Source organism: Protopterus annectens, chromosome 2.part0, assembly GCF_019279795.1.
Source record: "Protopterus annectens isolate FY-2018-M chromosome 2.part0, PAN1.0, whole genome shotgun sequence".
Classification (NCBI taxonomy): Eukaryota; Metazoa; Chordata; order Ceratodontiformes; family Protopteridae; genus Protopterus; species Protopterus annectens.
Genome location: NC_056728.1, coordinates 1,160,093,418 through 1,160,107,610, shown reverse-complemented (window position 1 = coordinate 1,160,107,610; position 14,193 = coordinate 1,160,093,418). Strand labels below are relative to the sequence as shown.

Below are 14,193 nucleotides of genomic sequence, written 5' to 3'. Positions count from 1 at the left end.
TTTTAGAAGATAATATAGGAAGAAGGTGGGAGGAGTAGGAGTGGGGATGCACACTGATATACAAATGACATACAGTTCTAATACATTTGTAACACAAGCATCTTGCCTAAATTAGTTTGATATTCAATGGACATATTCTTTACAAAACTCCAGCTGGCTATGCTGACACTTGAGTATATCATCACAACTTCATCTTATTTTTTATTCTTCTTTTCACCTCTGAATACTTTTAGACTTTTGCTTATACATTACCACTGTTTCCAGTTTTTATAAAGGGGTCTCATTTTCAATATGATTTTAATAATTTCATCTGTTACCATTTTTCTCCTTTTTGAACTCAGCGGTTTATCTCATAATCTATTTTCCCTTCTTTATTTATCTTTCTTCCCCTATCTTAGCCTATATTATTCTATGACCTGAAAACTCTGCAATCTGTACTCCCCATGTTATTTCTTTCATGTCTTTAGAGTAAACTATATAATTGATTTCAGTCTGAAAAAAATGCTTTATATGTCCATTCTCTATTCTTTCCTACTTTTAGATCTCTGCATATAATTAATTCCCTTAACATCTTAATATCCTGTTTTTTTTTTTTTTTTTTTTTTTTTTTTTTACCTTTTCTTTCCTCAGGTTACAGTTGAAATGCCCCGTCTTTACTATTAACACATTTTTTGTTTCTCTACATCTTATTTAGTATATGCATAAATCAATATTAATCTTATAGATTCTTGTCTCATTCTCATATCACATATCTACCCTTCTTGGTACAACTGTTGTTGCATGTAGAATTCTTATTTCTACATTTTTTAAGAATTGAAATTCCGTTTTCTAACCCCCCCCCCCCCAATACTGCCCGTATTTTCCCTTTTTTTTCTTTTGTTACATTTGGTATCCATCAAGCAAAAACATCTTTTATTTTTGTACACAATTCCATCACCAAATATTTTGTATGGTCTCTAATGCTGTTCACATTCAAGGATAACTTTCTGTATCATCCTTTTCTTTTTGTGCTTTACTTCCAGAGCTTTTTTCTTTTCCTTCTAAGTCTAGCACCAATTGATTTTTCACTATTTTTTTTCTTGTTCTTTTCCTTCTCCATTTTGCTGTCTTCACCCTCCACATTTTCTAAAGTTGCACTGTTTTCTCTTTGACCTGTCATTTCTTCTGTAACTATCTCTTTGCTCTTTAACTATTTTTTCAGTATTCCATTCCATCATATCACCTTATCTTTCAACATCTTCTGTAGTAATATTTTCTGCTGTTTGCCTTTCTCCTGAGTTTTCTCTTCATCTTCTCCTTCCTTTTTCTAATATGGGATAATCCATCCAGGAGTAGAGTCCAAATTCTTTACATTTTCTAGACAGTCTTAGTTTTTTGCTATATTCCCCTTTCCCCACACTGGCCACTCCTTTGTTAGAATCTTGTATGGAATGATTTTCATCCCCACAGAAATAACATGCTTTGGGTTGACCCCAGTACCTAACAAACCGTTTCTTACCAAGAACAGTTATTGTATTTGAAAAATTGAATTTTGCCATCCTTAACATCCATTGTTGCCCACACTTCCCAACCCCCAGTCCATACATTTCTTTCACCACATATTGTTTAACTTCACGTACTGTAGGATTTAGTGAGGTGTAAAAAGTTTTCACTCAAGCTCACCCATAAGTTGCACACTTAATTTTTTTTTTGTTGTAGTCCCCAGCTGTGAAATGAATAGTCTTCCATGGTGCTACTTTGTTTCTTTTTTCAGTCTCTGTCAAAAATTCTTCAAAGGTATTCATATGTCACTTAACAAAAATCTTCAGCTCCCAAATGAATTAATGCTCTTGTATCTTTAACGCTACTGGCAGAATAGTAGTGTCCATAAGGGCATACCTGCTCATACTGTCATAATTTTACTTTGTATTCTTACCACTGGATATTTACTATGTGGCTTTTGAGAAACTGCAAATATTTGTCCTCAATGAGTCCCTTCTTCCATTCTTCCTTGCCTTGTTGCTTTTTGTGTAACCTCTTATTTCTTGTAACAAAAAAGCCTTTTGCAGAGGTAAACTCTTTACAACTGGCTACTCCTCCAGCCTAAAATACCTCCAGTGTTTTCCCCTTCACCAATTGTTACTTCTGATTCTAACCTCTCATTTTCTTCCTCCTGTAATATTCTCTCCACTGCATCACTTCATAGCCCTTCTCTTCCCTCCTTTGGCTATGCGTGGTCCATCAAATCTACCAGCACTGTTGTTCTCTGATTTCCAGTTCTTTAACAATTATTTTGTCTCCTTCGCCTTAACTAAGTATTCTTCTACTCCCCTCTCCAGCTCTGCTGCACTCTACTCTATCTTGAAAATCGCAGAACTGCAATATAAGTCCTCTAGTGCCACCTAGCAGTTCCAAAGAGTGCTTCACTTCCTCTCCACCAAAGATTTGGTGAAGTTTCCTGTTGTCTTGGCCAAATTTCCCTAGTTTGCATGAATACCACCTTGGGTCTCCCCTGAAAAGTGTCTGCTTTCCTGATGGGATTAACCCAGTCTGCAACGGGTAAATAAATAATCATCCACTATCTAGAAGATGAGATTAGTATCATTCTTAAAGTATTCATTTTAATTTCCATTCCTCAGTCTGGGGTGACTGATAAAGGAAAACATTACACTGGTTTGTAGAATGCTCTGGTCTTTTAAAATAGACATAGTGCATTTCCCAAATAATTTGTCATGTAGTTTATGATAATATGTAATGCATTCCTGACTCCTGCAAAATTATTTCAGTGTCTATTAGCTGGAAGTATTTATAGTAGTTGTCATTACCAAGAGGTCAGATGTTCTGTGAATGTTCTGCAGTTGGTGCTATGTTCAGTAGAAATTGAACTGTTTAGGAGTGGGGCTTAAAACACATTGATTATTAAAGGAAAGTTTGGTTTGACACATGCCTATTTTTGGAGACTTTAAAGTTCAGACACATTTGAAACGTAGATCATTCTTGTTATTGTTTGTGGTTTTCAGTTCTGAAGTGTATTGTTGTGACACTTTGAATAAACCTATAAGAAGATACAGTTAAAACATAAATGTTATAAAATGTCTTATTGCTCTGAAGATTGCATTAGAAATCTTTTTGTGATTGGAAATCTTCATGTTCAACTGACTTTTTTAGGCAAAGTCATGAACACAAAATTACCAAAGTGAAAAATTCTTCTAAACAAAATTTAAAAGGTCATGCTGCTAAACGCTAGGAGTCCTAGCGTAAAACTGCAGTTATTGCAAGAATTCCTTGCCCTGGAAGATGCTGACATTTGTGCAGTCACTGAAATATGGTTCAAAGCTGTGGAGAGCACCCCAGCCTAATTATGTTATTCATCCTACCATACTTTCAGGCCCCAAACGGAGGGCTACAAAGCCAAAGGAGGTGGAGTTTCAATATTTATCAAAGACATAACACATCTCCAGGCTGGTCAAATGGTATGACACACAGGAGCCACTCCAGGTGCAATTAACTGCTGACAAAACACCTATTCAAATCATAGCTAGCTACAGACCCCCAACCACGACTCAGGACACCCACTTCACCTATCTGGACTTACTTGAATCCATCAAGATTTAACCCTCTACCCTGTTCCTGGGTGACTTTAACTACCCAACCATAGAGTGGAAGACCTATTCTAGCCCAAACATGAATGCCCAGAGATTCCGCAACTTCATAAGTGCCAGTGCATTGGATCAGCTGGTCGACACCCCTACTAGAGGTGAAAATATCCTGGACCGTCCTAACCAACATGAGTAGCCGCTGTAGTATCCCTACAGTGTCACCCTACTTGGTAAGATCTGACCATAAAACAATCACTTTTGAAGTCACCATCTCCCCTGACCCCCCCCCCTTCCCCCTTTTGTCGGTAAAAAAAAAAAAAAAAAACTTTTCCAAAGCTGACTACAATCTCCTCAAAGCAGGTATAAACAGCTTCACAGCCACCTTCCCTTTAGTTGGAACTAGCACTAATGTCCAAGCCTACACCAAAAAACTATACGAGCACCTGCATGGCGGTATGGACTCAGCAATACCTGACCAGGACCAAATCATCTTCCTCAAGGAAGAGTAAACCTGTCTGGTGAACAGCAGCAATAAACAAACTCAAAGGAAAAAATGCTGTCCAGGACCTAGATGGAGCAGTTGCAAGTTGAAAGCACTCTCTCCTTTATCTGAACAAGCAAATAAGGTCACCGGTGAAATCCTCTAAGTCTAGCTTTGAGTTCAAATTGGCCACATCTACTAAGGACAATCACAAGGCCTTCTTCACATATGTATGCAATCTCAAAGGTAACACCCAAATCTGCTCTGAACTGGTGGTCAAGAGCACCACATACACAAACGCAATAGATACAGCCAAACTGTTGGCAGACAGGTTCAGTGAAAACTTCACCCCCTGTCCCCCTATCAGTAAACCAGGACATCCCCAGCACCTGCCCCCCTCCCCTCATCACCAGGGAGCAGTTCTTTAATGCCCTCTCAAAGGCAAAAAATACAGTCTCCATGGAACCCGATAACATCCCTACATGTACTCAGGCATGAGCCATCAGTTCCATTAGGTCCCCTATTCAACCAAAACCTGAGCACCGGTTTCATCCCAGCTGAATGGAGGACAAGACACTGTCATCCCGCTACACAAAGGTGGAGCGTCCACTGACCCAGGCAGTTATAGGCCCATCAGCCTAACTAGTCTGGTCTGCAAGGCCTTGGAACGCATTATCCTGGACCTTACAAACGCACTGCCAACCTCCAAACGCTTGACCCCACACAATCTAGTTCTGTGAAAGGGAGATCATGTATGTTAAACTTGGTTGGCTTCTTTGAAACAAGTCACCAAAACCATAGACGAGGGGAAGACTGTGCACACCGCCTACCTTGACCTAGCCAAAGCCTTTGACACTATTATCCACTCAGGCATAATAGATAAACTCTCCCATCTCAGCATCAACCCGTATGTTACCAGATGGGTAGCTAACTGGCTCACTGATAAAACCCACTCAGTCAAACTAGGGGAAGCCACCTCTAGTAGTAGACCCATAATGAGCTTTGTACCCCAAAGATCATTCTTGGGGCCTCTGCTGTTTGGGATATACTTTTCTGAGGTGCAAGCCAAAACCAGTGGTCTGTGCCTGACCAAGTTTGCAGATGACTGCAAGCTGGGTGCTGTCTTAAATTCCCTAGTGTTGTGAACATCCTCCAAAAGGGCCTTACCCAAAATAATGATTGGTCCCAGACACATGGCCTCAAACTGAGTGCCAAGAAATGCATCATTATCTCCTTTGTGGAAAATGTCATCCCCACTAATTATCACATTAATAACATGCTAAGCACACAGTCATTCATGAGGGACATGAGCACCCAGGTTGGATAGCAACCTGACTTTTGACCACCTCATAAATAATGGTATTTCATTCAGGAACAATGAGGTCATAGCATCCCTGTACTCCTCCCTTATCAGGCCCATTATCGAGTACAATGCCCCCTTTGACATGTACCTCGCCAAGCATGTGCAGCAGCTGGAGAGACCACAGAGGTTTCTGACCAGGAAAATCCAGGGTCTCAAACACCTATCCTATACAGATATGCTAAAAGCCCTGTCCCTCTACTCAGTGTCATACAGACTGCTTAGAGGTGACCTGTGTCTGGCATACAAGGCCATCTTAGACCCAGCCTTGATGGGGTTGCTGCAGATCCGTAAGTTAAACTCCACTCACATAACCCGCAAGCAAGGCCTTAACCTGGTCTGTGACACTAATAGAAGTTGTTTTATACCCCTGACGACCTGACATCATGGAAGAAGGAACAGCACCCAATGCAGGACCCAAAACTTTGTTAATCAGGCCGACTGAGGGCAACCTGCCAGCAGATTACCCAAATGTAATGACTGCAACAGTGAATATACTCGAACATCTACATTTATGGTAAGTATACACAACTGTACCTTTCCTACATAAATCATTTAGATTTTTCAGTCATTTATTTCAAACAGATATCATAGTGTATGTTATAAAATTGGAAATAAGTAAAATACGTTTTAACTCTTTTCTTGTCTACTACAAATCACATATTTTGTGTATTTTCCATTATTAATGTAGCTCTCTTGGTTGATATTGTTTTGTAGGTCATGTCTTTTATTTTTTGATGGTTGTTTTCTTCAACTGCATTTTACTCTTATGTGCCATTATTTAATTGGCCACTTTTATTGAATGCTTTTTTCTTCAGTGTTTATATTGTTATTGTATCTATTTTGTTATATAGCTGCCTTTATTGCAGTTGTGAACAATGGTTTGTTCAGTAAAAGCTCATTTTCTAAAAAGAAAGCTACTGGACTTTAACCTTCTGAGTTATTATAATACTTGACCTTTTTGTCTCATTTTGCAGTATATTGTTTTTCTTGTATTGTTTGCAGAGAGATTCGAAATCGCTGTATTGCATTATTTTCAAGACTATTATGCTATTATGTTCTTTGACTTTTCTTTAAACAAGGTTTCGTTTAGCTTACAGACCTTTTTTTAATCATACAGCACTGCAACAGTGTAGAATTTTTATTTTCTAAATGACAAGTGGAAGCTGAAAAATATGCTAAATGTAGCTAGCTTTTGATCTTCAGCTGTGATCTAGTTAAGACAATCACAACACTCAAAAAGAGGCAGTTGTTTTGCAAGGTATTTATACAGAAAGAAAGAAAAACGTTATTCTGCTCCACATAGTTAGAAATGTGTCTTTTTTTCTCACCAAGGAGGATTTGGATATGAATTCCCTAGCTCGGCCAATCAGTGGGCGCAGCTTTCCCAGAAGCTTAGATGATTCAGAAGAGGATGAAGATGAAGATAGTGGACACAGTTCTAGGAGAAGAGGAAGCAGCTCCAGTGGAGTTTCTTATGAAGAATTCCAAATGTAAGTCGGCTGGTAGTTTTCTGTAGCAGAAAATGAGAAATAACTGCTGGCATATTCTTTTTTGCCTTCATTTGTTATACATATAGTGCATACACTCCTACTATGGCAATTGTTTGATTTGCTGGGTGAATGTTCTTGTGTTTGACTGCTGAATTTTTCCTGTTTGTTTGGCAACGGGCATGTGATTGAGTAAGCTCACTAGACAAGAAGAGCCAGGAAATCTGTCCGAAGCTTCACTAAGCAGGATCAACTTTTCTGAGATGCTGGGCTTGTTCACAGGATGGCTGATGATCTGCTGTTCTTATGGCGTGGTGAGAGTGTTGGATCTCCCACAACAGACTCACAATCTGATGGATACCAGGAAAGCAAATCTTGAGAAGAAGAAATTTAAGTGAGAAGGCTTCGTCTAAGACTTTACTGGTGATGTGGAGAAGCACGTGCTTAAGCCTTTCCAGTTATTTACCAGGATAGTACAAAATAGAAAAAGTCATATTCTTGCAGCAGTTTCTTGACTTGTCCCCTGACACTTAACCTTTGCCATCTGCTTAGACATGACAGAAATGGCATCTATCTGTGCCACTAGTGATCCAAGTTCAGTACTATGCTTGTTTCCCTGATTGGGTCAGCTTTGGGCAGGATAGGATGAAGCAGCTTGCTGTGCTGTTCTGAGGGGAGGGTTCAGGGGGGAAACGCTTTCCTGCATGACCGCTGATAGAGACGAGAAGTCTTGCAGGTGGCCTACTTTATAGGGAGCATGGCAGGACATTGTGATGTCATTGCATGTATCACTTCCTCAGCTTAAAGATTCTGGCCACCTCAGCATAAGTGAAGGCTCTTCCATAAGATCCTCACTGCCTGTGCACTAATAATGGGTAGTTTAAGTTCAGCTCCCAAGCAGGAACGGTTCCTATTTGGCAAAAGAATTACACTGGGCATAGCCTGAAAAGGAGGGGTTGGAGAATCCAGAGTATCTGGATCTAGTAGCTGGGGAACAGACAGAAGCTAAATAGGTCAGCTGGGGATAAGCATTTTTAAAAAAAAAAAAAGTTGTGGGTGTGTGTTTGTTTCCAGTAATGTGATAAGGATACATAATGACACTGTCCATGTGGTCACATAAAGTTTTGTACTGGTTCAAGGGTATACTTTTATTAAGTGATTACTTGAATATGACACCGAATGTAAAATGTACAAACTGAATGCCTTTGCTAATAACGTAAGAATCAACTGAATGCTATAGCTAATAAAATAAGAATTATGCATCTGAAGTTTTTATGATGCTGGTGATATAAACTGTGGGTCAGCCATGATTGTGATGTTCCTGAGAAGGTACATTTGGCTGAAGGCTTTAAACTGTTCTGAGGATGGTAAAGCAGAATTATTGAATGTATCTGTTACTAAGGACTTTATTTGTCTGCAGCAAATATCATTTTCGATTTGGAAAAGATAAAATCAAGATCCTCATTTAAACTGATGTTTCATGTCACCACACTACAGGTTTCAAGAAGTTGCCCTTCTAGTAAGCAAATGCATGTCGAACAGCCTCAAGGCCCAAGGCAGGACAAGTAAAAAAAAAAAAAAAAAAGTGTCCTTCAGTGAAAAGATCAGAAGAGGAGAAGTATCAACAGGTGCACACTGCGGCCCACGTGCTCCCTAGGCCATGTACCCCTCTGAGGCAGCTTGCAATTTTACCAATCCCGATGGGACGCAGTAACGTCAATTTGTAGTAATAGCCTGGAGTTTCACCGTAGAATTTCTACAGGGTCTTCAGTCATTTTTCATTCCTGCATGGTACTTCTCTTGAGTTCATACAAGCTTTGTTATTCATGCATTAACTAAGACAGTACAGCGGATTTGCCCCCATTCAAAGAGTGAAATCCTTGCAAAAATAGTGTAACTCTCTGACGGTAGCCCAGACTCTGCTAGCTGAAGTTTCTAATCCAGCAAGAATGTCTGCACCAACAGAAGTAATAACAACAAGCAGGAACCAAAAAAAACAGGCTTTAGTCACTCTCCAGCGCTTCAGCAAAGCCTTCAAGGAGTACACACTAACAAAAATGCACTGTCAAATACACAATTCACAATTAAACAATTGTCCAGTTACATATTAAATTAACAACCTCCAATTACATTCCAGATTAAGGCCCAGAGGAGACAAAGTATTGTATTTCAAAATAAAAATATTTTCTTTATATAATAACTTCTTTTTGTACAAATATTCAGAATAAAAACCTGCTGAAACGTTCTCTAAAATAGTGGCTTTTAAGCCTTCAGGATTCGAATTGTGAAATGGCATAAAATGTTTAACCACAGGACTCTCTTCTTTTTGTTTTATAAAATTCCTAACGTGTTGCTGAAGCCTTAATTTGAATTTCCTCTTACTTTCCCCTATGTATGCAAGACCACAAGGACATTGTAGAGCATATATAATGCCTTCAGTCTCACAAGTATATCTTTCAATAGGGTAATAAACTTGGTCAGTTATATGTGTAAAACTTCTAACCACATAATTACATACCTTACAATGGCCACAAGAGTATTTACCAATCATATTTACATGGCTCATATTTCCACTACACATAGGGAGCACAAATTTATTATGCACCAACATGTCTTTTAAATTTTGACTTCTTCTAAACAAAATACCTAAATCAGGGGAAATTAGCATAGCTAAATCCACTGAATTCAGTAAATATTTCCAATAGAATTTGGGTCTATATTATATAAGCAAATGCAATGAATTGCGGACACTATATAATTGACCCACAATCCCCGAAAACCCAAAATGTCCAACACACGGATCAGCAAATTTTTTTTTCCCCCCAGGGAAAAAATCATTGATCTGTGAAAAAAAAATCACAACACAAAATAAAGTGGGGGGTTGTGCCCCCCCCCCCCCCACACCTACTTAGATATACCAACTCTGAGATCGCACCACAGTGGAGGACATGGCAAAGTACCAAAAACGGCACAGTAATTTTTTTTCCTTGGGATAAAAATCTCTGTTCTGTGCTTTCGGTATTTTGCTATTTCACATAATAATGTTCGACTAAACAGCGTTCGCAATTCATTTTGTCTGCTAAAATAATAGGGACCCTAGAATTTCACCAAATTAGTCAAAATGGTGCTAAAGGCTCCATATGTTGAAACAAAATATATTTGTCTATTTTTCTTATCTGCCATATAATTTAATTTCCGGACACACACATGATTATTGTCAGAAGAATCCATTATAACCTTCTCTATTGCAACTTGTACTGAATGACTGTTATAACCTCTAGATGTAAACATGGCATACATTACATCCACTTCTTTATAGATGTCACTATCATTATTGCACAATCTTCTTAACCTTAAACATTCTTCATAATAGTATAGAAGTTGTAATATGTGTAGGGTGACAGTTACTGCCCTCTAAATACTGATTGCCATCTTCAAATTTTCTATATACTGTTCGCAAGACATTAATCTCTTCTAAAATTAATTTTAAATCCTAAAATGTAATGTGCCTGCCTACCTGTAGGCCATCAAAAAGAAGATGAAATCTATTGTTTTGCAATTCCACAACAAACATCAATTTCACTCAAACCTCCTTTACAAATAAAAATAAGGTCATCAATAAATCTAAAATATTTCACAACATTTTCCTTAAAGAAGGTATTGTGATATAAATATTCTAATTCATACAGCCCCATCATCAAATTGGTATTACAGTGCCTTGTATTTGCTTGTAAATTTAGTCATTAAATGTAAAAAAATTATTACGCAAGCAAAAATCTAATAGCTCTATAATGTACTATAATATAATATAATATGATTCAAGGCTCTCACCTATAAAATATTTGACAGCTTGTAGTCCAAATTGCTTTTGAATACTTGTATAAAGACTAACATAGACTATTTGTTTCATACAGAAGAAGATTAATGCAGATAAAGATGTTGAAGTCTTTCAGTAAATATTTCAAAGGGTCACTGACTGTGAGAGCTAGTCTAATAGTGGGTGGATTAGGATCATTGTTCCATTTCTTTCTAGGGAAGCACATAAGGCCTACCGTGATCTATATAGTTTGTCAGTGCTAGACAAACTGAAAACTGTGGCCCACAGCAGAGTAACATCCACTGTAAGGGCCCAAAGGTTCCATGCCTGGGTCTACACTTCTGTGTTGTCACCTCATTCGCAGATGTTTGAACTTATTCATCTAGCTCATAAATGATTGCAACCAGAGGTCAACTGCACCCTGAAAGGAGTGAAGGTGATTATTCTGGAGCAATTTTTGAGACCCTTGCCAGGTGGTACAACACAGTAGATGTCACAGTGGAATTTCTTCCTTCACTGTGACTTAACTTGTTGGACTAGTGGAAAGAAATGAGGTATCCCCTGTGTTATCACTTAGTCCTGGTCTGCTTACTTCACCAAAGAAGTGTGGAAAGGGTGATGTTGGAGTATGAGCCAGAGATGGAAGATCTAGAGGCTTTAAAAATAAAGGTTACAAAAAGGTTGGAACTAAACATAAAATAGACCATATAAAATGTTTCAAAAGCAATCAGCTTTGGCATTTTGCTTAACCTCTGTTCATAAATGAGCTAGCATTTTTTTCCTTTAAAATAATCTCTATGTTCTTGTGTGAAACAAGTTGCCTTTGTGAATTATATAACTAAAAAATTGATAAAAGTGTGAAATAAGAGGGTGAGGAAAGGGGTGAGGAATACCTGTGTATGGGTTGTTAGACTCGAGCAGCATGTTACCCTAACACCAGTGAGTGAAAAACTGGTACCTGAACACAAAAAGAACTTCATGGGGGAAAGAAAACAGCAGAAGCAGTGTATGTGCATGGGGATAAAAGGAAGCATCTTTTGGTAGAAATGGAATTACACACTGCCATTGGAGTAAACATATATATATATATATATATATATATATATATATATATATATATAATGTTTTGTAATGGTTGTCCCTTATATAGCTCATGATATGATTTTGCATAAGGACTTAGAATTGTAGAATACGGATTTGAGGTATAGCTTGTCCCAGTAGTACAGAGTGAGTGAAAAATTGGGAAGCTGTGCATTGGTGGCAGGATGAAAGCCTCCTCACAGATAGAGGAGTATGTCTTTCGCTGAGTTAGAGTTGGAAGAAGATTCTGATCATAAGAGGGTAGTACTATACCCATTTTAGGTGGAGAACAGCCAGGTTCCCCAACTTTACTGTCAAAGTTTAGATGAGGAAAAAGGATATGGTCCTTCTACTTTTCACTCAGACAGATCTGAAGAAGCACTAAATTTAAACATTAGCCATCCTAATTTTATAAAGTTGCTCCTGCACTCAGAGAAGCTAGAAAGACTATTCAGATAATTGGTGGCAGGCAGATAATCCCAAGCACTACTGTAGCAAGCTTACAAAAGAAACAGACTGAGAAGTTTCCAACCAGGGGACAAAGTATTAGTCTTAGTTCCTATGGCCAAGAGTAAATTCCTGGTGCTCCGGTGACATACAGGAATAAAACTGTAAGTACAGACCAGTCAGCTTGAGTTCAGTTAGTGGCTTGGCAACTGATGGTGCAGCAGGAAGGATGGGCATGCCTGTCCCAGGAGGGCATTGGTTGACGATGCTCCCTTAGGGCAGGCATTGTTCAAATAGGGAAGATGCCCTCTAACATAATTGATGAGCATGAGAGGTGGGGCAAGGAGTGGCTAGGACATAAAAAGGAAAAAAAAAAAAACAACCCATGACTCCAGTAGGATCCACAACCAACTCCATCAGTGCCTGTGTAAGTCCAGGGTAGCAGATAGGCTGGTAGATCCGGCATGGAAAATGGGGTATGGGGAGCTGGGCTGATGAAATGAAGTCCCAAGGGGGAAAAAAAAGAAGAAATTCCAGGGCTGTGTCATGAAGTTTTCAAGAAAATAATAAGTAATGTAAATTATAGAATAAAACAGCTGAGAAATGTAAATTCAAGCAAGTATATCACATTAATTTTTTTTAAAGTTCTGGAAGGAACAGGAAGTTCTTGTAGACAATATGGCCAAGGATAAAATGGGGATTCAGAAATCAGAATATGTGTCAAAAGAGGCTTATAATTCCAAATCTGACATGCATATAGACAAAGCATTTTCAGTCCGTGGGGTAGGGGTAGTAATTCCTTCAGTGAAATAAAGATGTGCTTTCTGTTTTACATAGCAGGACTAACCTAATACATGACATTGTTACAGTCTCCAGGGAAAAAAAATGAATTAAGCCTTATAAAGTTCTTGATGCCCAGGGAAAAAGCAGTAAGTCTAGAGATAAAGAAAATTTTACAGCTTGGATGATTGAAGGATCACATACTGTCTGTAGTAGCCTGATTGTACTTTTACCCAACCCCTAATGGCAATATAAGTGTATACAATGATTTGTCCACCCAGGTATCATTTGAAAAATGTGATGCTTGCCCACTGCCGAGGGTAGACAAATTGGTAAGAGCTTAGGATATCCCAGTATTTAACTGTACTTGACTTTACAAAGGATTATTGGCAAATTCCACTAATTTTGCAGTTCATGCGATAGGCAGCATTTTCTATCCCCAGCAACTATTTTCTTGTTGTAAGATCATGTCATTTCATTTTCTTGAGACACTAAACCACATTCAAAGGACTTGTGTATAACAATTTGAGATATTATGTTTGCTGTCCTGTGCCATATTTGAATGATAGTTATTGGCGAAGACTCTAAGGTGCGAGTGTGTTGGATGTCATACAGCAGGTAGTCTTTACAGCTAATTCCTTGAAATGTATAATATGCATATCTTAAGCTAAATATTTGCAGTACTTTATTTGGAGTGCAGTTGTAAAGCCACAACTAGAAAAAAGTGAAAGCAATTCAAAAATAACCCCAAACAGTTTCCAAGAAGCAGTTTAGAGCCTTTCTAGGCTCAGGAATTTATTCCCATAACTTTATATCTGTAATTTGGCAGAGACATCCTGTCCTTTGATGGAACTTAACTATAAGGCTAAAGGTCCCCAGAGAGTCAAGGGACACTGAAGCTGCCTTTGTGAATCTAAATAGTATTTTGCTTTCCTCACCCTTCTTAGTTGAACACCAGATTTTTGAAGCACTTTATTGTGTATAGTGATACATTTCCATTTGGCCTGAGCACCATCCTGTCTGCAGATTAACAAGACAGAGAATACCCCATTTGCTAGCTGATAGCCACCCCCCCCCCATCATCAGACTAGATAATCTGCAATTGCAAAACAGCTTTTTCCATTTAAGTGAGCACTTTGTCAGATATTCCTAAGACACCT

At 38.4% G+C, this 14,193-nt stretch overlaps 1 protein-coding gene across 2 annotated transcripts in view; it reads left to right on the top strand.

Annotated features, from left to right (window-relative positions):
- Positions 1-14,193, top strand: part of PKD2 (polycystin 2, transient receptor potential cation channel) — a 922,997-nt gene that overhangs the window by 852,473 nt on the left and 56,331 nt on the right. The window contains exon 13 of one of the 2 annotated variants that reach the window (XM_044061361.1): positions 6,758-6,912. In XM_044061361.1, coding sequence (XP_043917296.1) covers positions 6,758-6,912 — 155 coding nt within the window. Of the gene's footprint in view, positions 1-6,754; positions 6,913-14,193 lie in introns of both variants that reach the window. The other variant, XM_044061360.1, reaches the window with a different exon arrangement.